At 34.3% G+C, this 27,636-nt stretch overlaps 1 protein-coding gene across 1 annotated transcript in view; it reads left to right on the plus strand.

Annotated features, from left to right (window-relative positions):
• Positions 1-27,636, plus strand: part of CHD1 (chromodomain helicase DNA binding protein 1) — a 54,889-nt gene that overhangs the window by 20,065 nt on the left and 7,188 nt on the right. Inside the window, exons 4-31 of the mRNA XM_068176424.1 lie at positions 900-1,001; positions 2,283-2,350; positions 3,554-3,703; positions 4,011-4,285; positions 6,671-6,896; positions 7,732-7,832; positions 8,083-8,261; positions 9,274-9,401; positions 9,986-10,202; positions 10,849-10,938; positions 11,802-11,992; positions 13,075-13,263; positions 13,578-13,740; positions 14,159-14,311; positions 14,797-14,868; positions 16,545-16,694; positions 17,607-17,755; positions 17,990-18,086; positions 18,180-18,275; positions 19,170-19,346; positions 19,534-19,694; positions 21,062-21,103; positions 21,807-21,937; positions 22,324-22,462; positions 23,171-23,321; positions 24,349-24,471; positions 24,850-24,987; positions 27,253-27,501. Coding sequence (XP_068032525.1) covers positions 900-1,001; positions 2,283-2,350; positions 3,554-3,703; positions 4,011-4,285; positions 6,671-6,896; positions 7,732-7,832; positions 8,083-8,261; positions 9,274-9,401; positions 9,986-10,202; positions 10,849-10,938; positions 11,802-11,992; positions 13,075-13,263; positions 13,578-13,740; positions 14,159-14,311; positions 14,797-14,868; positions 16,545-16,694; positions 17,607-17,755; positions 17,990-18,086; positions 18,180-18,275; positions 19,170-19,346; positions 19,534-19,694; positions 21,062-21,103; positions 21,807-21,937; positions 22,324-22,462; positions 23,171-23,321; positions 24,349-24,471; positions 24,850-24,987; positions 27,253-27,501 — 4,107 coding nt within the window. The remainder of the gene's footprint in view (positions 1-899; positions 1,002-2,282; positions 2,351-3,553; positions 3,704-4,010; positions 4,286-6,670; positions 6,897-7,731; positions 7,833-8,082; positions 8,262-9,273; positions 9,402-9,985; positions 10,203-10,848; positions 10,939-11,801; positions 11,993-13,074; positions 13,264-13,577; positions 13,741-14,158; positions 14,312-14,796; positions 14,869-16,544; positions 16,695-17,606; positions 17,756-17,989; positions 18,087-18,179; positions 18,276-19,169; positions 19,347-19,533; positions 19,695-21,061; positions 21,104-21,806; positions 21,938-22,323; positions 22,463-23,170; positions 23,322-24,348; positions 24,472-24,849; positions 24,988-27,252; positions 27,502-27,636) is intronic.

Genomic DNA, 27,636 nt, shown 5'->3' on the forward strand with positions numbered 1-27,636 from the left:
TGCTCATTTTTAAAAAAGAGGTAATGAAGTGTTCTTAATAAGATTTTAACTTGATTGGGTTAGTGAAAGCATGTACTTTGCTGCCCTAAACATTGGGCAGGTTTCTCATATAAGTACTTAAATTTGTACTTTTAAAATTCTCACATTTGTACGTATTTTCAGTTAAAAAGATATATAAATTTCATCATACAGAAGCATGTGCTAATTTACTGGAACTTATGGAAGAGAAAGATAACACTTAATGTTGTTCCAGAATTCTGTTTCTACATTTTTTCTCAAATGCTTGGTTTCATTGTATCTATAAATAATTGTATAAAAATTTCAAGCTTACATACAGTTAGCTTTCTTTATCAACAAGTCTGCTAAAAGCAGGAAAAAAAGTGGTATTGAGAAATCTCTTCAATCCAGTGTGCCAGAATTACATGCACTCTCCCCTGTTTATGGAGTGGTATACCATATTTATGAAGGTAGTTATAGATGAGTCACACCAAGAACTGAAGACTGTTAAGGATTCTCTATTAAATTTTTTCCCATGTGTTTTAAGTATTACTGTATGAAAGAAAATCATAGCAGTTGAGCAGTCTGAAAGAATTTATCTCTGTGAATTTAAAAATATACTTTAGAAAGTTTTGCTTTAACAATTACCTACACAACTGTGGTTAAATATGTTTCAGTAATTATCCTGGTGATTAGCATATAACATTCTGTTTTGTAGAAATCTTATGACTTTAAAAAGCTGTCTGATATTGTTAGTTAATGTTAGTGTTTTGTAGTGAAATTTTCTGTAGTGAAATTTTTTAATTGATAAAATTAAGATGCTACTTAGGAAAAGTAAATATGTGGTAAACTGGAGATTTTAAGTATGTTTAACTGACTCTGGCATCTCTATTCCTGTTTAGTTTTGGAAGTCTAGTCCAAGTATACTTGCTGTGCAAAGATCAGCAGTGCTCAAGAAGCAGCAACAACAAAAGGCAGCTTCATCAGACAGTGTTTCAGAAGAGGTGATTAATGTAATTTTTAAAATGTACACATTTCTGTCTCATTGTCTTACACATTGCAGTGAAATTACATAGAACAAATTGATATTCTCTGAGTGTGCATAGAAGCCTGGGATTAGTCTCTAAAATTAACATTCAAATAACTGACATTTTTATGCAGAAAAGTAAAGATACCTTTGGTTACTGGTTTCCAAGTGAGTTGTCCCAAAATTATAGCAGTCTTGATTCTGTGCTTTTTTTAGGTAGCTATTCTGTGTTGTCTAGACAAAATTTTCAAGCCACACTTATATTGTACTTCCATCTTCTTGAGTTTATTGTAAAGACAAATAAAAATGCTAACTTATTTTTTCAATGTGTTTTTGGAAAAGCTGTCTGCTGTAGTTTTTAGAAATTCGATATGAAGTAGAAAACTAATTTTTACAAGTCTTGTAATAGTTACTGCAAAAGAATTCTTGTATTTTAAGAATGAGGCATCTATTCCAGGTATTTCAAAACTAATTCATAGGCTAAAGAAATGCTGACTTTTTGCAGTAGGAATATCTTTTAAGAACATTAATCGGAACTATGAAATGTAATTTATTTGTAAAGCAGTCTTTTTGTCCTGTATTACAAAGACTCTGTAATGTAGTCACACTCATTTTGTTGAGTTTCTGGTTTTGTCTGATTTAGCAGCTCATCTCTTAAACAGAAACTTAATCACGTATCATTAAAATGTTAATTTACACCTACTGAGCACTCTCTTCCAGAAAGATACTTTTCAGGATAAAAGTTATTCTAAACTAAGTTTAAGACAATGAGACTGGCCTTAAGGTTTAAGAGGGTTCTTGTTATTTCTTCTATTGTTAAGAAAGAAGGGATATGCTATTCTCAAAATTTTTTTAAACTGATGTTTTAATGTGAACAAATACGAAAGATGAAAAAGCTCTTGAGGGTAGGAGATTTCATTAGGATTTTTACAGAGACATCATCTTGAGTAATATGGAGCAGCTTACACCATGACTGTTTTTATGTGGGCACAATATTGATTTTTTAAGATGGGGGTTTTATGTGGTGTTCTACAGAGTGGTATTGGCACAGTGTATTCATAGATGGATAAATACAAAAACAGTAGCAGTATTCTAACAGCTAAATTGCAAGGCATGAAAGGGGTAAAATATGAATAATATGCCTCAAATTTGAAAGTGGAAACAGATGTATCTTTTCAAAATCTATTTGTTAGAAGATTTTTTACTTAATTCTTTTTGTAAAGATTAATTGGCTTTGGTTTATTTCCTTCCCCTGCAGGATTCCTCAAGTAGTGAAGATTCAGCAGATGACTCATCCAGTGAAACCAAGAAGAAAACACATAAAGAGTAAGATATTTTCCTAAGTAATAGCACACATTTTTTATCACAGAGACAGATGCTTGTAATTTTTGTTTGATTTCCTTACTCGTGAAATGTTTAAGTTCTCTTTTTAATTTGTCTTGATCTTTCATTTCTAATCTTGTAATTTTAAAATAAACTGTCAAATGAACATCTCTATCACACTAACTTCTCGGTAAAAGAGTATGTAATATTGTTTGAAAACATTAATCAGTGCTTTTATTTCTAAAGTACTTCATTGCAGTTTACTTTTGAGTTGGAGGCCTTACATAAAACTCTTGTAGAGGTAGGAAACTACTTAAATAGATTGTCTCAAATCAAATTCAATTTAGAATCCCTTAGTTAATGCCAGATGGCTTATCTTTTGGATTTTTGTGGGGTTGGTTTTGTTTCCTTTTTTCCTTTCCTTGGACATGCTTAAAAGTTAATATTGTTTTGATATTAAATAACTATTAAATTGTTATTTAAGCTACTAAGATTGAATTTTCCTCTATAAAGTCAGAGTTTGAGTCAAGATACTGTATATCATCTTTCCTGTCATGAAGTAAAAAATCTCAGTTAAGCAGAAACCAGGGAATCCTGCTACTCAGTCACAAGTGTCTTACTCATAGTACCTTGCCTGGCTGTGAAGCACTGATGTGAGAGTTTAGTAGAAGCTTTTGGGAGCCAGTGCCACTCACTAGTTGCTGCAGTTCAGGTTTTTCTGCATTTCTCAAATCTGCCTCTGTAAATTTTCAATTCTTATGCCAAAGTTGCTGATTCTTCACATGGGCCACAGCGACCATAGGCATTAGACAATAAGAGACTCTCCAGAATACAGCATGATTTGAACATGTATAACTTCTGATTAATATGTACCTTATCAGGTAGACTTGTTAAGTGCTTTGTTTTCTTAACGTCACATTAACTCAATTTCTTCATGCTGAAATTTATGTAGAAATCCAGATTTTTGTTGTTATTTTAGATTTTAAATCTACCTCTTAGTCCAAATCCCTTTGATGCCATTGGACATTTTTTAACTTACCTAGTATTCACTGAGGACAAATTTCTGTCTAATCAATTGAAATAACTGTTACAAGATTTTTATTTCTGTGAAGAGTCTTGAAATTACAGCAGATCCCTCATGGATGAATAACTGTTACAAAAAATGCAACATCATGAAATTACTGTTTTGTCTTTCATCATGTATAGTGAAGACTGGCAAATGTCAGGATCAGGGTCAATGTCGGGAACGGGTTCAGATTCTGAATCAGCGGAAGACAGGGAGAAAAGCGGCTGTGAGGAGAGTGAATCTGACTATGAGCCAAAAAACAAGGTCAAAAGCCGGAAACCTCCAATCAGGTAAGAAGTTGGGCATTTGAATGCTCTACTCTAAACTATTTCTGAAAAGCAATTGAGTATTTACTATTACTATGCATGCAACTGAAAATGGTAGTACTTACTGAGAAAAAAAAAAGTGTTTTTTTTTTTTAATATACATAATATGATAATATATTAATGCTTTCTAGTGAATACCTTTTCTTGCTTTCCTATAAATGAAAGCAGAGTAACTGAACATTCATTAAATAAATATATTCAGAAAACAATGCAGAAAATTTATTGTTGTCCCTGTTGAAACATGATTGTGTCATACATTATTGTCTTGAAGAATTAAGCCAAAAAATGGGAAAAAGAGTGCAGGACCAAAAAAGAGGCAGCTTGATTCTTCAGAGGATGATGATGATGAGGAGGATGATGATGATTATGATAAGAGGGGATCTCGTCGCCAAGCAACAGTCAACATTAGTTATAAAGAAGCTGAAGAAACCAAGACGGATTCTGATGATTTGCTAGAAGTTTGTGGAGAAGATGTTCCACAACCTGAAGAAGATGAATTTGAAACTATAGAGAAATTTATGGATAGTCGAGTTGGCCGTAAAGGAGGTATTTTTTAAAAATCCTTGTTAAGATCATGGTGCAACTTCAACGCATATTCTCATCTGTAGGTTAAAAAGCAATTGTTTTAAAGTTACAAAGAAGTCATACTGTTTCACCTTTTATATTCATAAGAATGCTCCTATTCCAATCTAAGTATTGCAGAATACAGAAAAATTGCATACCTAAGTAGAAGACAAAAATCAGGTGGAAGATAGCTCTGTATTGCATGAATGCACACCATATTGTTATGACACTGTTTGTACCGTTCAGTGGTACTTGATCAGTACAAATCCTGTACAATGCAGTGGAGAAAGTAGACAAGATGGGAGGGCTGACTAGTAGTCTCAACGTTGAAAGACAAGGTTGGCAAGGCTGAACCACTGAAATAAAGATTTCAGTTACTCCCGTACAATTATAGAACTGTGTGGAATGGCTACAAAAAATGCGTCTAAAATTGCAATGGTATCTAGAATTCTGCTTTGTATTTGAGTCTGCAAGTTAAAATCATAGACTCATAGAATGATTTTGGTTGGAAGAGACCTTAAAGATCAGCTCATTCCAGCTCCTCTGCCATTAGCAGGTATACATTCTACTACACCTGTTTGGTCAAAGACCCATCCAACCTGGCCTTGAACACTTACTTCCAGGCCTGGTGAATCAACAGCTTCTCTGGGTGTAGCCTGGCAACCAGTTATGGTGCCTCACCTCCCTTATAGCAAAGAATTCTTCCTAATACCTAATCTAAGTCTCTTTTGGTTTAAAGTCATACTCTTGTCCTACTACTATGTGCCCTTTTCTGAAGCCCCTCTCTAGCCTTCTTATAGCCTCCTTTAGGTACTAGAAGGTACTGCAAGGTCTCCTTAGAGCTTTCTCTTCTCCTGACATAACAGCCCCAGCTTTCATAACGTAGGTGTTTTTACCCTCTTTACCATATTGGTGACCTCCTCTGGATGTACTTCAGCAAAATCCACATCCTTCTTACAGTGGGGACCCCAGAGCTTTGGATCTTCCTTTTTTCTCTTTTTCAAAAATGAGGTTTATATTTCTCCTTTTCCAGTTATTGTGAACTTCCCTGGACCACTGTGAGCTCAAATATTATGGTAGTGGCTTAGCTGTTTCCTCCGCTAGTTCCCTCGGGACCTGTAGATGTATCTTATCTGGTCCCATGGACTTGTGCACTTTCAGTTTACTTAATTGGTCTCAAACTGATCTTTTCTTAGAGTGGGTGATTCTTCCTTCTCCCATTCTCTCCCTGCCTTTGCTTCTTCTGGTGTGACTGAGTCACTTGGTAGTGAAGACTGAGGCAAAGCAGTTGCTGAGTACCTCAGCCTGCTCCTTGTCCCAAGAAACCAGTTATCCCATACTACTCTTAATTATCTAAACAAACACATGAAAAACCCCACCCGAATGCTGAGCCCCTTGCACTTCAGGGTTACCTTTCTCCATTAGTTATACCTGGTTTCTTAAGTTATTGACCCTTCTCAGAATTTTACTCTTTCTCTCAAATTCCCTCTCCCATGCTATCACATATCCTGCTCCACGTATGGTGTTACTGCTGTGGTCAAAGCCCTCGGAACTAAGCTTCTTTCATTCTTCCTGCCCAGATGATGTTGCTGTTTTTTTGGCATTGCCTCTCTGTCCGACTTTATCTGCCCCAGCAGCTTGCTGGTGTCATTTCCTTATCAACACCAGTGCGATCAGCTCACTTGGTTAGAGTTGGATGGTAATAATGCCAGGGTTATGGGTTTCATCCCAATACAGGCTTAAGAGTTGGACTCCATGTTCCTTGTGGGTCCCTCCCAGCTCAGAATATTCTGTAACCTGTCCTCACCAAAATGAGCCTGCTTCCTGCTGCTAGTGTGCTGCAGCTACAATACAGTCTGTACTTAATCTGTACTTTATAATTTTTACCTTGTAAGATAACAGAAGCAGGACAAGCAACAAACTTGTTTAGGAAGAAGGAGATTTATTGTGTCCCTGTTAGTAGGTTTTTCATGTCTTGAGGCTGATCAGACATAACATCAGATGTCTTTTTTATGCTCAGGGATAAGAATAGTGTAACAGAAGATGACAAGCAGAGTTAGTGTGGAGTATTCCCTAGTGACTGCTTTAAAAACCAGGAATATAAATAAATTTTTCATGAGGAAAGATGAGATATTGCAGGGCAGGTGTAGAAATTTTGGTTGCTCTTTTATTCTCATGACTACTTGTGCATGTCTTAATATATCTACATCATAATCTTTCAAATAATAGTAATGACATGAGTGGAGTAGACATTAGTCAAGTATATGCTCATCTAAAATTACCTCCAATTACTTTACTACATTTCTAACTGGTTAACTTATGACAATGCACATTTACTCAAGGCATATGATGTGGTTTCTTTCTCAGCCACAGGTGCTGCAACCACAATATATGCAGTTGAGGCAGATGGTGACCCAAATGCTGGGTTTGAAAAATCAAAGGAGCCAGCAGAAGTACAGTACCTTATTAAATGGAAGGGTTGGTCACACATTCATAACACTTGGGAAACTGAGGAAACACTGAAGCAACAAAATGTTAAAGGAATGAAGAAACTGGACAATTACAAGAAGAAGGATCAGGAAACAAAGCGATGGTGATTTTTTTTTATGATACTTATTTTGAAACACTATGGGTATTCTGTTGTGTTTTGAGGACATATGTGTGTCTGTTCAATGCAAAGACAAAAACTTTCAAAGTCAAAGCCCCTTTAACATGTTCCAGTAACATAATTCTCTAAATCTGGTGTGGGTGTGTGTATGTGTCTGTATGGTACAAATGGAATTTTAACAAGGTGGGTGGTATTTAGAAATGAATAATAAATTGTAGCTGTTGGTAATTTTTCCATTATACTTTGATTGGAGTTCTTCAATAATTGCTTCAAGGATCAATGTTTTCTTGGTGCATTAGCCATTTCAGGTTACTTTGAAGAATTCAGTTTTCTTTGTTGAAACCCGAGGTTGAAGCTTGAGAATAAAAACCATGAAGAAATACATGCATTTTAAAGTCACCTCTTCGGTGTCCAGTTTTATTAGTATGTTTAATATAATCAATGAATGCTGGTGGGATTTTTAGCAACTAATCAGTAGATGGATTCTTACAGAGTGAGCCACCCTGACTACTGTTCCATGAAAATAACCTGTAAAGTGTACTGCTTATATGAAGACATAGCTACTACAGGTACCAGTTGTACTAGTCAAGCAACTAATGGAGAATGCTAATTTTCAGCGATAAGTATTTTCAGTCATTTATGGTGAGGCTCTTAGGCCAGATGCAGCCATTTTGTAGTAGGGATTTTAAGTTGTTCCTTCAAAAAAACTTTCCAGGCAAGATTCATGGGATGATTACATTCAGAGCTATAGAGCTGGGGAATTTTCTTTGTTTTAGAAGTATATGGTGTAATAAGTGTTGTGAATTAATTCCTGCTCCAGGCTGAAAAATGCTTCTCCAGAAGATGTGGAATATTACAACTGCCAGCAGGAGCTAACAGATGATCTACATAAACAATACCAGATAGTGGAAAGAATAATTGGTATGTTACAAACTTGTGGACAGAAATCAATGTCAGGGATTCTGTATATTCTCAATGCTCTTGTATTTGTAGTTAAGAAATGTAAACTATTGATATCACAAAATTTTAATCCAAAGCAAAACTTCAGGTAAAGAGAAGAGCTGTCAGGCTATCTGTGTGGGTGTAACTTCTGTTGTATTATTACCTAAAATGAATGTTTTCCTAAATACAGAAGTAAGATTCTGATCAGAGCTCTGGTGCATTTTTGCAGCTCATTCAAATCAGAAATCAGCTGCTGGTTATCCAGACTACTATTGTAAGTGGCAAGGTCTGCCTTATTCTGAATGTAGTTGGGAAGATGGAGCTCTCATTGCCAAAAAGTTTCAGGCACGCATTGATGAGTACTTCAGCAGAAATCAATCCAAGACCACTCCCTTTAAAGATTGCAAGGTGAGTAGGTAATTTGCAATGGATTTATAATCAGTTATACTGGGTCTGACTAGGATAGGGTTAATTTTTTTCATAGCAGCCTCTACAGTCTGTGGTTCATATTTGTGACCTAAATGGTTTTGGTAACACATATTGGCTGTTACTGAACAGTACTTGCACAGTGCCTTCTCTGTGCCCTGTTGTGTCATCCCCACCATGAGTAGGCTGGGAGGGAGCACACCAGTAACAGCTGAACCCCAGCTGACCAAGGAAGTGCTTGGTGCTGTTTAATGGCTTACTCAACAATAAATTGAGTGGGCTGAGCAGAGGCTGCCTGTTGCCTGGGGATTTGTTGGTTATCAGTCTGCTGGTGAATTGATGTGTGACTCACATTCTGTCACTTGTGGGATTTTTTTTCAATGTGTTTTTTTTGTTTTGATTGGGTGGGTGTTTTAGACTCCTTATTTTGATCCACAATTTTTTTCTGACTTGTACCTTTTCGTTTCTCTCTCTTGTCCCTCTGGGGTGGGAATTAAGTAAGCAGTTGGGTGGCAGCTTGGCTCCTGGCCAAGTTCAAGCTGCCACATCAGTTGCAATAGTAAAAATGTGATTTTTTTTTTTTTAATCCACATATCAAATACATATTATGATTTTTTTGGAAAGTTTTTTCAGAATACCAATAATGATGTATAGTAGGATGTATGGATAATACCACTGTTGAGAGTAGCTGTTGTAGATGGCAGTCCCCTGCGTTTTTACTAGCATTCAGAAATGGATTTGTTTAGTACTGTAGTTTATTCTAAAAACTTTGAGTGAGTTAATGTCACTCATGTTGTGACATTTAGATTGGTAATCAGACTAATTTCAACTTGCTAATTATGTGGTGTTTTTATATGGTCTGGCTTACATTGATAGATAAAAACTAGAGTTGATGAGCTAGTAAATACCTCCTGTTACTTTTTCTATAGGTGGATCTTTTCATAATTTTACTTACAGTTCAGTCATTGACTGATGATCAATTTGTTTTTCACAGGTTCTAAAACAAAGGCCGCGGTTTGTTGCACTAAAAAAACAACCATCTTACATTGGAGGACACGAAAGTTTAGAGTTAAGAGATTATCAATTAAATGGGTTGAATTGGCTTGCTCACTCATGGTGCAAGTAAGGAGTCTCAATTTTGTTTGTAAATTGCAAGCATTTGTAAAGTATTAAAATGGTTTTTTCTGTTGACTGGTTTGGGTTTTTTTTTTTTTTTCAGTTAGAAACTTTCATACTGTAAGCTCAAAGTAGAGGTCTAAAGGGACTGGTTTTGCTACAAGTAGTACCAAAATTATCATTTTATGGCAATTCAACAAAAAACAGCTAAGATGTGTCATTACTTTGCTTTTAGTTCCAATGGAATAAGTAATATTTTTAAAACAACCAACAGACCTAGAACAGTAAAATGAGAAAAGCCAAAGAAACATTTATGGAATGTTAACATTAGTGTTAAAATTTAAAAATTTGACTCAGGAGGACTACTTGCAACCTTTTTGTTAATTCAGGGGGGTAGGAGGGATTGGAAATATTTTTATGGAAAAACAATGTAAATAAATGTCTTCAAAACATATAGTAGTAAAATCTTGAAAACTGTTAGGATTGGGTTTTATGCTCAAAAGATGATTTCTTTTTATCCAAACTTTTTCCACCTCCACATGTCTTCTAAATAGCTTTGTTTCCTTTTTTTTCTTTTTTTTTTTTTCTAGAGGGAATAGCTGTATTCTCGCAGATGAAATGGGTCTGGGTAAAACAATACAAACAATTTCTTTTCTGAACTATCTGTTTCACGAGCATCAATTGTATGGGCCTTTCTTGTTGGTTGTGCCACTTTCTACCTTGACGTCTTGGCAAAGAGAGATTCAAACCTGGGCTCCTCAGATGAATGCTGTAGTTTACTTAGGAGACATAACTAGTAGAAATATGGTGAGTATTTCTCCTTGTCATTGGAAAGTCTTGTACATAAACAAGACATACTTCATATTTTTATCATCTGTGTATCTCAGATATTTTGGTTGGGACTGGGCAAATATTTGCTGAAGCCCTATTGTTTTTAAAATGTGAATTGAAAGCTTGGATTTTGATATCATGTAACTGTGGGTGAGAGATTTCCTTTCTGCTTAATCTGGACAGAATTAAAAATTTTGTCTTGCATTTGAAAACCAGCTATCTTCTCCCATGTGATTATTTAGGTGGATATAGTGAAAATAAGTATATAAGAAAGCCAGTCATGTTCTTACTTTATTCCCTGAAAGGTTGTTGATTTGCTAATGTTATTAATCTTACCTATTAAAGTAAAAAGTTCTTGTCTGTTATAAATGTGTATGTGTATATATATAGCATGTGTATGCATGTGTACATATTTATGTATAAAAAATGTATATATGTTAATATATGTGTATATATATATATATATAAAATATATATATAAATGTTACGTATATGTGTGTTGTCCTTCTGTTCTGTTGTCATTTTGTTTTATTCTAATAAATATCTACATTGTTGCAGTATTTGATTCCAGTCAACAGGACCTTTTTTCTGCAGCTTATAGTTTACTTGTTTCTTGTTGTAGATAAGAACTCACGAATGGATGCATCCACAGACCAAACGATTGAAATTTAACATACTCTTAACAACATATGAAATTTTGCTGAAGGATAAGGTAATTGCCCTTTTGTGGGAAGACAAAAATAATTTCCGCACTGTAGAATAATTCTCTTTAGATCTGCATATATTTGATTTATGGCCCATTAAATTTATGGAGAGTGATAGTTTTTGCTTTTGAAAGTATGACAGTGTGTAGTTTGGGATTTTGGTTTTTGTTCCTTGGGGTGGGGCTTTTCTTATTTTAAGCACTTCTGGATTTTACATACATGTGGTGATGCTTTCAGCCTTTTCCCATTTTGTGAGGTGGGTAACACTTAATTTTCTTCAGTTTGCTTGAGAGTCTCATTGCTGTAATGATCTCCTCTCAGCTTTATGCTCTACTTCTTTGTAGACCATCATCAAGGAACTGCAACAGAACCTTAATCCCAAATGTGATACAAAACTAGGAAATGCCATATAGTTTTTCGGTGATATTCAGCATACCGAAGTGATAGCACACAGGGTTATTGTTAATATTTCTAACAGTATGTGGGAATTGAAACAGATATTCAAGAAGCACTTGACTTTGTTTATTTCATTTGTTTGTATGGGAAGAAGTCCATCATGATTTTTTTTCCTGCCATGTAAAAAAATGTGGGTCAGATTTCTGGGCATTTTTAAAATAATAAATTGAATTTATGTTGTCTTAGGATGATTACACAGCTTTGCATTGAACCTGGCAAATGTAAAAGCCATAAATTAGTACTAAAAACATATAGCTGTTATTTTATTAAAGTAAACAAGAAGTGATTGGTTTTGTAGCTTGTTTATATTATGTGGCATGTACCTATAATGATATATACCATTATATACATGGCATATATCATGTAATATGTTGATTTGAATAATGTTTCCCCTGTTCTCCATTTCCTTTTCAAGTCATTCCTTGGTGGTCTGAATTGGGCATTCATAGGAGTTGATGAAGCTCATCGTTTAAAAAATGATGACTCACTTCTGTACAAAACTTTAATAGACTTTAAGTCTAACCATCGTCTTCTTATTACTGGAACCCCTCTGCAAAACTCTCTCAAAGAGCTTTGGTCTTTACTCCACTTCATCATGCCAGAAAAGTAAGAAAGAATTTTTTATTAAGTTTTTTTATGGCAAGGTAGTGTATTGATGTGAGAATCAGCAGAAGTAGAGAATTGTACTGAAAGGTAGCTTAAATATCCTACATAAAGTAAATGCATATATCTTTTGATGCTGCTTTGAGTAAGTAATGCTGGTAGCAGATGTCACCTTTTCCCATTTTAGCAGTGCACAAAAGAGATGGATTGATGTATGGGTCAGAACCTGGGAAAAAGGTTTCGTCTTAGCCTAGGAGAAAAACGATATAGATTTGCTCTGGGAGAAGAATTAAATTTTTCATATGTTAGTAGTATTGATGAAAACAAATTTGTGTCAAGATGCCAAATATCCTGTAATTCAATCAGATACCTGGCTTTCCCATGTGTTTTGCATACAGCAAGCTTATTGCATTGACCTGATTTTGTATTGACTTGTTTAAACCTAAGGTAAACTAGAGGTCATGTGTGAAGGCACATGTTACTGTCAGACATCTTGTAAATCCCAAGCACCATAGCTCTGTTTAGTTTGAGCTATGGCTTATACAGAACGTTACAAGCAAAGCCACTGAGGTTGGGTAGCCGTTATTCATTTGCTTGATGATAAATGCCTTTCTCCAAGTCTGTTAGTACAGACAATAGCTACACATTAGCTAGACTGTACAAGCTGCAAGACACATTTTAAGTATATTCTTGTTCTCTTGCATACCTTCTGGACATGGAGCTAGCTATTTATGCTGTCTTGATAAAATATAATAATGGACTTTTCTGCAGCCATCTAGACAAGTGTCCTTGCAGAAAAAGAAAAACATTGTATTTCCATTGTGGAATCAGAAGTTATCATTCTGTTGGCATTTTTGGAAAATTCCATTGTTCTATTTACAGACACAGTATCTGGGATTTCTTGGGAGATGAAAATTCAGAAATGGGATGAAACATAAGGGAGTGGGGAAGAAATCTGAATGTATATGTGGTTTTATGGTATATGTATATATGTTCTGTGTCTGTGTTACGTTTCTTTCTGAATTTTGCTTCATCACGGTGTTGCTAGTACGTCACTATTTTGCGCTTACTTTTTTATGTTGAAGGTTTTCTTCATGGGAAGATTTTGAAGAGGAGCATGGCAAAGGGAGAGAGTATGGTTATGCAAGTCTTCACAAAGAACTTGAACCATTTCTACTGAGAAGAGTTAAAAAAGATGTAGAAAAGTCTTTACCTGCTAAAGTTGAGCAAATTCTGAGGATGGAAATGAGTGCATTGCAGAAGCAATACTACAAGTATGTACCAACTCTGTATATTCTGCTGTTTCAGTGATATGTCTGTGTACAATTTACTGAATTACAGTGGTTTATATAACTATATGGAAGTTGAGGCTTCAATAGGGTTTCACAGCAATAAAATTCTGTGAAGCAAGGGCTCAGGAATTGCATTGGTGTAATGTCTATTTATGTAGTTTCATTTTCTTTTGGCATATTGATAGACTCTTTTGGGAGATGCTTTTTTCTTTAGCTTGTTCATATTTTGACAGCTACGTCTGTCTTACTTCCACATCTGGTTAGAAGTTACTAATATTGTGCATCTTATTTCATAGGTGGATTTTAACCAGAAATTATAAAGCCCTTAGCAAAGGTTCAAAAGGCAGTACCTCAGGCTTTTTGAACATCATGATGGAACTCAAGAAGTGTTGCAACCATTGCTACCTCATTAAACCACCAGATGATAATGAATTCTATAATAAACAGGAGGCCTTACAGGTAGTGTCACTTTTTAATTTAAAAAAAATGAAAGAGAGGTTTTACATCTGTAGTTTTCACAGAATTTCATAGTTCCTTAGCAGTTCATTAGTTCTTATTGAAGTATATTAAGGAAAAGCTGGTTTTCCACAAAATGTGCATCTTGGGTTTTTACAGTGAAGTAATTTTTGAATCTTAATTGGAACTGAATAATTGACAGAGAATTGAGTAAATTAATATGCCCAGTTTTAATTACATATTATCATATGGATGTTTTAAATTGTAAAATCCTTCAGGAATGTCAGAATTTGCTTTTTATTTTTCTGCCCACAGTAATAGAAAGGAAAGCAAACCCTCGGGTGGATGTCCAGCATACCCCCAGTGTGTATTAGTGTCGAGATTAATTTATTTTGTAATGTATGTTTCTTGGTTTTTGTAGCATTTAATACGTAGCAGTGGGAAACTAATCCTTCTTGACAAGCTACTGATTCGTCTGCGAGAACGTGGCAACAGAGTCCTGATTTTCTCACAGATGGTAAGAATGCTGGACATCCTGGCAGAATATCTGAAATATCGTCAGTTTCCGTTTCAGGTAAGAAACTTGCTGGTAATAGCAGCTAAGAAGCTTTGGTCTTGAATATTAAAAATTTTGTTTCTTTACTGTGAGGGTGTCAGTGTATTGGAACAGGTTTTCCACAGGTTGTGAAATTTCTGTTTCTTGTTGAGGTACAAAAGCTACCTGGACATGACCTTGGGCAGCATGTTTTAGCTGTCCCTGCCTGAGTAGGGGATTTAGACAAGACGACCTTCAGCAGTCCCTTTCAGCTTTATTTGTGATTATGTGGCCTTTACCCCTTTGATTAAAAAAATGTGGATGAAAAGATCTTCTTTTTCTAGAAGGGGACTGTCTCTGTGATAAATGTTATTTTGAAGTGAAACAGGTAAATTAAAAATTATATGAGCTGTTTATTTACTTTTTTCCCTTCACATAACTGTTTGGCAACTGGCAATTGAAGTTGCTCCGATACTGAATACAGTATAAAATTGCTTTTTAACTGTAGTTCTCAATCTCTCTAGAGACTTGATGGATCAATAAAAGGGGAATTGAGGAAACAAGCACTGGATCATTTTAATGCAGAAGGATCAGAGGTACAGTATTTTTTTTCCTGGGGAATCTGTTTTATTTTTTCCCAAGTACCAGAAGACATTGCACAAAAAAGGAAAGCTGAAAAAAGTGAGGAATATATCAATAAGGTTGGAAATTCATTGCTACTGCCTAGAGTATAAGGTTTATATAATTTTTTTTTAAGATGTTAAGTAGAAAACACATAAATTAGGGAAGTGGTAGCTGATTGCTCTATAAATGCTTCGGAATTTTAACCCCAGCTTTGTTCCTCTGTAGAATTTAGTAATATTTACAAAAGTGCTGAACTTAAGCAGTTAGTATCCAAAAATCCTTTGAGAATGGGCAGAACTAACTTCATATGTCTTTGCACAATCAATCATATTTTACTTGTTTCAAATACAATTCCTGTTATCTTCATTTGTTGACACCTGTTACATGCTGTGGAAGAAATAGTAAAGTACTGATTTCTAGCAATTCTTTGTGAGCAACCTGTGAGTAGGTAGGCATCTGTTACAATTCTTTAGATTCTGAACTGGAATATTTGTACCTTATTTAGCACTCCTATTAGGCATGTCATTCCATACAGTTGGATCAGTTTAAATCTTTTGTCCTACTCTCAAATTTGAGGGAGAGGAGGTTGGTTGGTCATTGATTTTGGTTCGGATTAATTGGTATTTGAAGATAGCATTTGCTAGTTGCTGCTGAGCTTGTTTCTGCTTTGTGGAGAGAGAAGGACCAAACTCCGTGTTAAATACAAAAACTAACTCTCTCTCAAATTTCTTTTATAGACATTGTTGACATTTTCTGAAATCTTAGCAGTTACACTGTACATTTTTTCAGATGAAGAAGAATTAATGCATTTCTAAAATTGAGGCAAACTCTGTATTTGTGCAGCATGAAGAAGAATGCTCTCAGTTTTATTTTTTATTTCCTAAAATTTCATAATATTTTGGGCTGGGTTTTGTAGAGTTTTTGTATAACTGAGCTACAGGATACCTGGAAATCTTTAACACAATTCTCAGGACTCTTTCCTTATTGTAATGGTTGCTGTTTCCTGTAACTGTACTGAAAATTTGGTTTGGTTGGGGTTTTTTAATCTGTGTTACTTTAGCTTGGATTTCATACGTTGTTTTTTACGTGTCTCAATATTCTTCTACAGTCTTTCATAGTTACGAAAGACTGATTCAGTAAGTTTATATTGCCTACAGGGTTTTTCTCCTTGCTGCTTACCTGTTTTCATATTGTTCATGAATATGCTGAACAGCATTGAACTTGGGAGAAGATTTTTGGTTCTGTCTCTTAATCGGTTATGTGTAGACTCAGGTGCTTTCCCTGCTCTGACATGCCTGTTTATTCTTCCAGGGCTTGGGGCAGGGAGGGTGGGAGAGGGTTTTTGTAGCATTAAAGGCTTTGACAGTAAGATTTGGTATTTTTTTGGCCAGTCTGGTTTTGTTGGAATGTCTTGCTCAGTGATCATCATCTAGGACATTGCTTCCTTTAAACTTACTTCAGAAGTCAGTAACTTTATGAAAGAAATTGGTAATCATTGTTTGCTTTATATTTAAAGAAGCTTTAAGTATAGAGCAATTATGGATTTGGTAGCACCACATACTGCATAAAGTAAATTGTAAAGTATGTTGGTTCCTTTAGGAATATTAAAGTATTGTATATAAAACTATTTCCTACTTTATGATTTCAGGACTTCTGCTTTTTGCTGTCTACCAGAGCTGGAGGATTAGGTATCAACTTGGCATCTGCTGATACGGTGGTTATATTTGATTCTGACTGGAATCCACAGAACGATCTGCAAGCACAGGCTAGAGCACATAGAATTGGACAGAAGAAACAGGTAAACACACTCAGTTTAAGCTCCAGACCTGAAAGACAGTTCTCTACATCAGCTATCTACTCTCTGTCTGCACTATTCGGTCCTCTTGTATTTTTGAGTATAACTAATACTTTCTTCATATCTCCAGAAATGTTAGTAATGCTAATTTCTTTTTTCCTAAGTTTCCAGAGAGGAAGAAATAATATGGCAGCTGTGGTATTTGGGTGGGAGGGAGAGAATTGTCAACTTGTCTGTCTTACATTAATTGGTATGATGTCATTCTACAAAATAACTGCTACATCAGGCACATCTCCAATGTATAAATATTCAGGTTCTTGTGGATATTCTCAGTTCAGTCAGAGAGAAAAAGAGAAGGTTTTCTAACCAGGCAAGAGCCTGAGAAGCAGTTGGGAAAGAATGTAAATAATTCTCTAATCTCTCTTGTTGTTCACATTGTTTATAGATAGGTTCTGCCACCGTGCGTCATTCACTGCACAACAATGGTGTGAGATGTTTTTACTCTAAGACCAATGATACTGGTCTGCACGATGTTCTCTGTATATAGAGCAGTGCATTTGAAATAAATCAGAAGAAGTGTTCATTCTCTTGCCTTTGACTTGGAGTCATTTCTGTTCCTGTCCTGCTCAACAGCGACAAGTTCTCAAGAGGATTCTTTCCTTCTTACAGAAGACATACAGTAACAATTAGAAATACGACATTACTGCCTCTGGCAATGCTTCTGCTAAGTCACTGAAGTTTATAAAGAAAGGTCTAAGATGATTTATTAGGGCTTTTTAAAGCATTTCTGTAAAGACTGTGGTAATGTGATTAAATTAATATTTCATATCTGAAACCCATGAAAAAATGGAGAAGTTATGTAATGAAGACTGAGATTTCTGCTTTTAAAATTTTTTATTTTTTAAATACACGCAGGTTAATATTTATCGACTAGTCACAAAAGGATCGGTAGAAGAAGATATTCTTGAACGAGCCAAGAAAAAGATGGTGTTAGATCATTTAGTAATTCAGAGAATGGACACTACAGGGAAAACTGTGTTGCATACAGGCTCTACTCCTTCAAGGTACCTTTGTGTTTGTTTCTATACCAACGTACCCTTAAGAATATTACAGTTGTAAATGAAAGGCAAAACAGAAGACACAAAGTCTTTCTAGATTTTTATTTGCATAATAAATATCTCAAATATATGAAGAGTTTATATTTAACAGTAAGAAGAAAGCTTAATTGACTAATGATTATAGAGAACTTTTCCAAGTTAGAAGTTGAAATGTTTTTCCTGAAACATCATTTATTTCAGCTCAACACCTTTTAATAAGGAGGAGTTGTCGGCAATTTTGAAGTTTGGTGCTGAGGAACTTTTTAAAGAACCTGAAGGGGAAGAACAGGAGCCTCAAGTAAGTACCACTTCTGGACTAGGTAGATAAAACAGCTGAAAATATGTATGAATTATTTAATTGTAAAGAGAAACTTCTTTTTTTTATCCTCAGGAAATGGATATAGATGAAATATTGAAGAGGGCTGAAACTCGGGAAAATGAGCCAGGTCCATTAACTGTAGGAGATGAGTTGCTTTCGCAGTTCAAGGTATGACTCTGTTCCCTCCTTCCTGCCATAATTATACTTCCCTTTTTAAACAGTACTATTTTGCTTCTATGTATGTATCTTTTAATTCTTCAGAAATAGATGCCTCAGTAAGTCAACTCTGTATCACTTCCTAGTAAATCATTTTTTTGCCTATGCGTGATACCTTACCATCAGTATAAACAATTAAAAATATATTACGTGTTTTGATAATGAAATGGGATGTATTTATGAATGTGTTAATTATTAGAATTTTAATTTTGTGTTTTATTTATTGCATTTGTTATTAAGCAGCTATAGTATCAATAAATGCAATGTGTTCTTTGTGTTTTCTTAGCTGATTATTTCTCCAAGTTGCTTTTAGCCCCAAAGTAAACTTGGAATGCCAGGTATTTTTAAGTGTTACCAGTTAAACATACTATATGTGGAAAAAAAAAATTATTAAATAGCTCTCCTGCTAATCACTTATTCATAACATATTTTGATATCTGCATTATATTAATGTTTGGTTAATTTTATATTATTATAGTTTCACATTAAATCAGGCATTTAAATGTTGTTAGCCCTATTGTGAAGGAAGTTAAACCACAGTCATAGAGGTGTGTGGGGTGTGATTATCCTTGTATCTCTTCTTAGCTGAAAGAAGTCTGTCTTTGCTAAATGAATAACAGTCTCATTAGAAACTGTTTCATGAAAAATTTTGATTCTTTAAATTTAATATATATCTTATAAAACAATAGCATATATATAAATAGATAAAATATGTAAATATTATACGTATAATGCATAAAATACGGATCTGTAACCTTGTTTTTCTTAAATAGAAGTTGACTCGTTTTTTCTTTTTTAATTGTGTCATGTATTGACTTGATGAAAATGTACATTTTGATGTACAAGGTGGCCAACTTCTCCAATATGGATGAAGATGATATTGAATTGGAACCAGAAAGAAATTCAAGAAATTGGGAAGAAATCATTCCAGAGGTCCAGAGGCGAAGAATAGAAGAGGAGGAAAGACAAAAAGAACTTGAAGAAATATACATGCTTCCAAGAATGAGAAACTGTGCAAAACAGGTGTCTCTTGATTTTGACTGAATTGTAGTTCTGTGTTGCTTTTGGTGTAGTTTGCTGCTTTTGGGGTTTGGGTTTGTTTGTTTGTTTGTTTGTTTGTTTTTTCCTTTTATGAACATCTTTTTTGACAGAGCAGGTAAAACTTGCTTATATTTGTTACTTACATAGCTTGCTTGCTCTGGAATTCCAGATTAGCTTCAATGGCTGCGAAGGGAGACGCAGTAGGAGTAGAAGATACTCTGGATCTGATAGTGACTTCATCTCAGAAAGAAAAAGGCCAAAAAAACGTGGAAGACCACGAACTATTCCTCGAGAAAATATTAAAGGATTTAGTGATGCAGAGATAAGGCGGTAAGATATAGGAGGACATGCATATTTAAAGGAACAAGAAATTACAATTATTTTTGTTAATAATATTATTATTAGTCTGGAAACTACAGCTGGTAATCTGTTTTTCCTGAAGTTGTTTGAAATCTTTTTATTCTAGACATTTAATGTTTTTACCTTGTGGTGCTGACATAGTGAACAGTTATAGCAAGAATTTGAACCCATTAAAATCTACAATTTGGGTTTGAAAAATATGCATGATTGGTTTAAATTTTTTAGTTCCCGCAGCCTGTGAAGACAGGAATTTCACTGAATAATTACTGACAGTAATTATTTTTACAAGGGGTGAACTTTCCTTTAAAAAGAAATAAGCAAAATAATCTGGTTTCCACCAATTTCTCTAAAACCTGCTGGGCTCAAAGACTATGTTAGATCTATTTGGTGACAAATGAAGCAATCTGATTGGATTTTGTTTTCTTTTTAAACTTCTTGGCACTATAATTGAATTGTTAAATCCTGCTTTTTTAGAACTTAGGAAATATAAAATCCTATTTGAAACTTGTGTTATCCTTGGTCCCTTCCATATATGCTAAATATTTGTTGAAGTATTGTTTTGGCAGGAGGAGGAATTCTTTTGACTAGCATTTTTGGGTTTGTGAAATACTACTTTGTTTCTGAAATTCAAGTATGTGTGTTTTCCCAAATTGCTCTAAAGTCTTCAGAGTATTTTTTTTAGAGGAATAACTTCAAAGATCCTTTTTGTCTTGCTATCTTATCTAACAGCGAGGGAAATTGGTACTTTTTTCAAGCCTATTCTTCTGCTTGAACAAGTAATTTCGTTGTTGAGGATTTCTTTCTCCTTCTCTTTTTTTTTATTTTATTTTTTAATATTTTTTAAAATTATTATTTCTGTTTCATTTCCTTTCTTAGCCAGGTATCTCTAGTTTCTTTCCATTGCTTAGATATTTGAACAGAAAATATCTTTCATGTTATTTTCCTAAATCTTCCAATTACCTGTTGGAGATTGCTTTTTAATAATGGTATAACAATACATAACATGATGTCTGAAATCTTCATTTACTGTAAATCCACATTCAGTTTTCATTTTTAGATATATACAGCTGTGGAATCCTCAGTCTTGTGAAATTAATAAAATTATTTCTGAAATAAAATATATCTTCTATTGTTTTATTTATATCAGTTCTTAAACCCATAAAATTTATTTTATTTGAGTTATCTGAATAGGTGAAGCTGCTCTACTCTCTGTACTTTTTTCCCCATATTGTCCACATAGCATTATACTAAGATTAACAATTGGATCAATGCAACTTTAAAACAGATGTCATTTGTTAAGCATATATTTAAGTGGTAAAATTATTTTCTGTTACTAGGTTTATCAAGAGTTACAAGAAATTTGGTGGCCCTCTCGAGAGGTAAAGTTGTTTGATTATTATTTGTGTGGCAACTTGGAATCTCTTTTTTTATAGAAGTTAGAATGTACCATGAAACTTTTGGCAGTAGGGTAAATACATCACCTTGAATATAGTGTGACTTTAGTGTAGTGTCTTCTTCATGTATGTTATTTGTGCAGACAGCCACACAACAGACTGCCATTTGGAGGAACACATCCTTTATATTTATCTGCTGACTTGTTTGCTCTTCACTGATGATAATCATTCACTTGTCATGTGTGATAAGCCTGTTGAAAGCCTATCAGTTTATTCACTCTGTTAAAGTTAGTTTTGCATTTTATATATTGTCAATTGTCATTTTTAAGCTTCTTTCATTACTCCTATTTTAAGAAAAACTCCCATCCTTAAGAATATTAATCCTTAGAAATATTTAAAGTGCATATGATCATATGATACATATATGTACGTAATGATTCATTTTCTTTTCTAAAGAATGTGCAATAATTTAACACTGGGTTAGGGGGTTCTTTACACTTCTTGTTTTATTGTCCTCATACCTAAATAATTTAGGGTCTTTTTTCTTGGATCAAAATTACACAACAAATAGAAACCACAGCTGACTCCTGACTTACGCGATCATTTATTTTGTTTTGAAGTCTGAAGGAATCATTCATAACTGCCAAATTTTCAGAGTTGCAAAAATTAGTCTTTTTTTTTATTACAGGTTAGATGCTATAGCTAGAGATGCTGAGCTAGTTGATAAATCAGAGACAGATCTCAGACGTTTGGGAGAGCTTGTACATAATGGATGCATTAAAGCCTTAAAGGACAGTTCATCTGGACAAGAAAGAGCAGGTACAGTATTCAGGGGGCTTGAGAGGACAGTGAAAAATGACAAGAAGAATGAGTTACTCTTGCATTCTGATTATAACATAAAATAATTTTATTGGGAAACATTAACAAAAATGTTAGGAAGCATACTGGGTAATTTTTAAAAACCCAGGGTTATAGTAAGGTGACTTTTTTCCCTTTCTATGTGTGACTTACCACTGAAAAATGAAATAGATTTTTGATTTGCTGTGAAATTTAGATGTCCTGTTATGTAGGGACTTTCCAGTTCTGAAGCATTTAATTCAAGCATTTGGTCAAGAAAAGGTGATGTGATATAATTGTTTCCTTTATGTTTTTCTGATGTTATTTGTAAAGGTAAATATTTTAATAGTGTTGTCATTTATTTTAAGGAGGTAGACTTGGGAAGGTTAAAGGCCCAACATTCCGAATCTCAGGAGTGCAAGTAAATGCAAAGTTAGTAATCTCTCATGAAGAAGAGCTGGCACCATTGCACAAATCCATTCCTTCAGATCCAGAAGAAAGAAAAAGGTACTGCTTTTGCATATTTTTAAGGGAATAGTAATGCAGAAAACTTCTCAAGTCTTACTAGCTTTTTTTTTTTTTTGCAATTAAGACTCGAATACTCTATTAAAAGCATTGTCCCTCTATTCCCTTTAAGAAGCGGCAGCAGCAACCTGCTCCACAGCTGTACTTAGTTTTTTTTCCTTTGCCACAGAAGCCAGTAACAGCTTTAACTTGTCAATTGTATTCACTATGAACTGTGTTCAATTACTGATAATAATTAGGACTAGAATTCAGGCTTGCTGAGGAACTAAATGTGTTATCTCTGCTTGAGAGGAGTATCAAAGTGCAGCAGTTCCTACCCTCTAAACTTGCCACCTTGTGTATTTGCAGTTCCTAAACTATCCACTTAGTTAGAACACTTGGATGATGATTTTTGCTTTTATTCGTGGCTAGCCAGTTCTGTCACACAACTCATGGCTACAGACATAAAGCTGTTCTTCATATTTTAGTCTCCGTCAGCTTTAAAACACATTCCAGTGCTGATTTCAATAACTGTTTTATAGAAATACTAAGAAAATATTATTATAAATATTTGGATTAATTTCTTAAATTTACCAGCATCTCAGCAGAGAAAATAAATCTAGTTACATTACCTTTAGTATGGTCTCTTCTCCCTCGATAAGTTTCAGATGTAAAAATCGTGTATTTTTCTTTTTAATATATTTCTTCTAGATACGTCATCCCATGCCACACTAAGGCGGCTCATTTTGATATAGATTGGGGTAAGGAAGATGATTCCAATTTGTTGATAGGCATCTATGAATATGGTTATGGCAGCTGGGAAATGATAAAAATGGATCCTGATCTCAGTTTGACACAGAAGGTATGTCATCTACAATAGTTTATCAAAGACTGTTTGCTTAGGTATTGATGCTGCTAAGTAGGGTTACTAAAGGAGCTTATTTTATGATAAATGAAATTGCAGAAACATTATATGTCAGTTGTACTTCATACATAATTCATATCCTACTTGTGGTATACTACTAGATTTTGGGATCTTGAGTATTTATTTTGAAGCATGCATTCTTGCAATCAGTTGTGTTTTCATATTCTTACATGGTTGGCCTTATGTAATTTGATTTTTTCTTCAGTCTTTTCCTTCTTTACTTTAGATGTTCTGATTTTGTTAATTTTGTGTTCTCAATCTTTTGAGAAAGGAGGTTTTTCTAGAGATTTTATTTAGTTTCTTCATCCCTGCTTAATCTCCAGGTTGTTCAGTTGAAGCTGTCTTCCAACATTGAGAGTAGCTGTACTAGAATTAGTGCAATAACTTCTTAGCAATAGTGAGCAGCAGATACTGAGGAAAAGCCTATGGTGAAGTAAACATTGTGACAGTGCCAACAACCTATAGCTTTGGAATTTGAGAAGCCAGGTTTGTGTCCAGATTTGCTTAGTAATGATTCCTACTTCTGCCTTTCATTAATTTGTCTGGCTTTTGAAACCATGTATTTGTATTCTTGGCAGCTGCATTTAGAAGATGAATGAGTCAGAGCCAGGAGTTCTGTGACTGACTGGTATGGGTGCCCGTAATTTCTTAGATGAAATATCAGAGTGGAGACAGAAATCTGAGGCTTCTTTCTTGAGTTGGTTTTAAATTCTGAGGCAATTTCCAAGACTCTGCATTGGTTGCTTGCATTGGTTTAATTGGAGAGAAATGAAAACTTTATGAAATTCTCCTTTGCTTTAAACATTCTGATGTATTTACTAGGTATAACAGTCCACTTGGAGTGGACTGTTATACCTAGTATAACAGTCCTTTTGAGCAGCTTTTTCTGTTCTGTGTGCTCCAGGCTAACATCTGAAATTGCTAGTCTGTACTCACAGCTATGATGCTGTCATTTTCTCCTCAGATTTTGCCTGATGATCCAGATAAGAAACCCCAGGCAAAGCAGTTACAGACCCGTGCAGACTACCTCATTAAATTACTGAATAAAGACCTTGCGAGGAAGGAAGCACAAAGGCTTGCTGGAGCAGTAAGTAGAATGTGGCATTCATTAATAAGGTAGAACAATATGCTTACTGGCATGTCATCTGATCCTTTTCATTTTTTAGTTCTGCACTTATTTGTGTAGTATTACTCTACTGCTAATTGTAGAACATAAGATGAACTCAAGATATTAATTGCAAGTTTCATATTGTGTTATTCTTTCATTATTTGTGTGTATTCTCTACTGTTGCACTAAGTTCTGTCTCCAGTCCAGTTCTGTCTCCAGAGTAAAGTGGTGGTCATTAGTGGCAATAAATAAAAGAAAAGAAACCCTCTCTTTGATGTAAAACTAAATCTTATTTTGCAAATATAGTGCAAGGATGCTTGTCAGTTGACATGATTAAAGAGATCATTTTGCATTCAGGGCAATTCAAAGAGGAGGAAAACAAGAACTAAGAAGAATAAGGTGCTAAAGGCTGCAAAATTAAAAGAAGAAATAAAAAGTGATTCTTCACCACAGCCCTCAGAAAAATCTGATGAAGATGATGATGAGAATAACAAGGTGAGCATTTTTCACACAGTAAAGATACTCACCGTACATTCAGTTCTTCCTGTTAGTATCAGTTTGTATTTAATCTTCTGCTCAGTTTAATAAAATATAAACACCTGAATGTCATCTTTTTTCCACTACAACTTCCCACTTCCCTTTGGTCAATACAACTGATGTTGCATCAGTACAAGCAAATGGAAGACTGTATCTATTTCAGTTTAATGATAAACTAATAAATAAGAAATTCTGAATTTTCCAAATAATTACTAAAATATTATAGTCTAATTACTAGTGACATTGCTCAGTTTCAACATTTTTTAAAGCATTAACCCTGTATTTGCTATAATTGCAAATCAGAGTTGTAAAACTACTGGATTTTGTTCATGTGTTACTACTACTGGTAATGATTCTTAAGGTAAAGGCTTTTTTATTGAGGCTAAGAAAAATATTATCAAGCTCAGTTGGAATGAACAGCATAAAAATTGTATTTCAAGACTTGCATATGAAAGCTCGGGTATACATCATGGCTCTCATTTTTCAGAAAGACTATTTAACCTTGTTGGGTTTTTTTGCTTCTGATTATTAATCTGGTTATTATGCTTTAGTTGTGTCTTTTTATTTTTGTTGCTTATCACATAGCAAAATCACTAGACATAAAAATTTGGATAAAATTTGGGGTCATGTCACAGCTAATTTGAAAGCAGTTGAAATAAGTCACTGCAATTCTATAATCAATAAAATACTCTCTACTTGGTTTAAAGCAAACAGTTAAAAGCCATATAATTGTCAACTTGTTCTAAAAGAAAAAATACTTACGGAAATACATAGTTAAAATTAGCATTAGAAAAGCCATGATAAATCTATGAAAAAATAGTAAATTTTAATCACTCTTTTAGTGTATGTATTTAAATTGTATTATAAAGAATAAAATGTGAAGCCAGCAATAAAAAAAAAAAATTCAATGTAGACTGCCTTGTGTTTATAGCTACAATAATCTGCCTGAAATGTAAGACTAAGACATGTAAATTTTGCCACAGTTCCCAGTACATTAATGGGGACAACTGAACCCTAAAACTAAGCATATTATTTGTTCAGACTACTTTAAAAATGAGTGTTAGTCTTCATCTCCACTCAAAAGAGAAGACACTGCCATCAGCTGATGGATATAACTATATTTTGGGAAACTGCCTAGAATGCTGTCCTCTCTGTTAACAGCAGGTACTCATCACTTCAGTTTTTGGACACTGAATAACAATTGCATTTCTGAAAACTGAACTGTATATTACAACCTTCCTAAACTACTGGCTTTAGCTACCTAGATTCCATACTGTGTGCAATATTTAAGACTTACCTATTTTACTGCTAGAATTACCAGGAAAGTTTTTAAATAATTAGATTTTTGCTAGAAAGTTTCCAGGGTACCTAAACACTATAACCTAGCCCTGGCTGAGCTCATAACTTCATACCTCTTACAAGTAATTTGTTCAAGTAATAGACAGTCTTTCATCTGTTCTTAAGCATCAGATAAGCAGTTTTTGTATGTGCCTTTCTGGTATGTTCAAATAAATTCAGACATGATAATGATTCTTCCACCTGTGTTATAATAATGTTTTATTTATAGTATTTTTCTATATCTGAAAGGATATTAGTTTTGATCTCAGACCCTTCTCAGTGAATATTATACAGAGCAGTGAGTAATACTTGGTTCACCTCCAAACAGTTAAATGTGCACATAACAGCAAATCTGTAATTAAAAAAAAATTTAAGGCCTAGTAAAATGAAGAGTTCTGGAAAAGAGAAAGTTGGGATTCTGTTACCTTCTCCTGTGAGTGTTTAATATGGGATTGGGACAAAGCAAATTAGATCAGAGGTCTTCTAACATCTCTCATCACTTGACTGTCTTTACCGATCAGGTCAGTTTTGCAAGACCATACCTCCTTTTAGATTTCAGTTCTTTAGTCTAGCAGCCCTTAAAGGGACCAAATTCAGACTTCATTCCAAGTTAACTGGACACAATTTCTCATGCCCACTGACTCTACCAAATCAGTACTTGCTTTGCCATATCAAGGAAGTGAGTGCATAGCTCTCATATTTCTTTACCAACTGCATTCAGTTCTGTTTGAGAGGTGATTTGATAATTATGTGATTTGATATCTATATGATAATTTTTATCTATTGATAAAAATTCACAGATAAAAAGTGTTTTAATCTGATACTTGTGAAACTTGTATAGATAGGAACCCAGTTTGACGTGACATACATGCTTGCATATTGCAGGATGAGATTGTTTCAGTGAAACATCTGCATAAAAAAATTAAAGCAGAAAAAGAAAATGAAGAAAAGCCTGAGCCAGATACTGGTATAAAGAAGGAAGCTGAAGAAAAAAGAGAGTCAAAAGAAAAAGAAAATAAGAGGGATTTGAAAAGAGAGAAAAAAGAAAAAGAGGATAAGAAAGAATTAAAAGAAAAGAGAGAAAACAAAGTAAAAGAATCCACACAGAAAGAAAAAGAAGTAAAGGAAGAGAAGGTAACTAGGTTTACTTATCTTATATAGTGCTAGAGAAGGCCACCAGGTTTATGTGAATTATTTTGAGATGAAAAAATGTTGTGGATCTGATCAGTCATCATTTCATTAAAATATTTTATGTCATTTAAAATTTTA

Source organism: Anomalospiza imberbis, chromosome Z (assembly GCF_031753505.1).
Source record: "Anomalospiza imberbis isolate Cuckoo-Finch-1a 21T00152 chromosome Z, ASM3175350v1, whole genome shotgun sequence".
In the NCBI taxonomy this organism is placed as follows: domain Eukaryota; kingdom Metazoa; phylum Chordata; class Aves; order Passeriformes; family Viduidae; genus Anomalospiza; species Anomalospiza imberbis.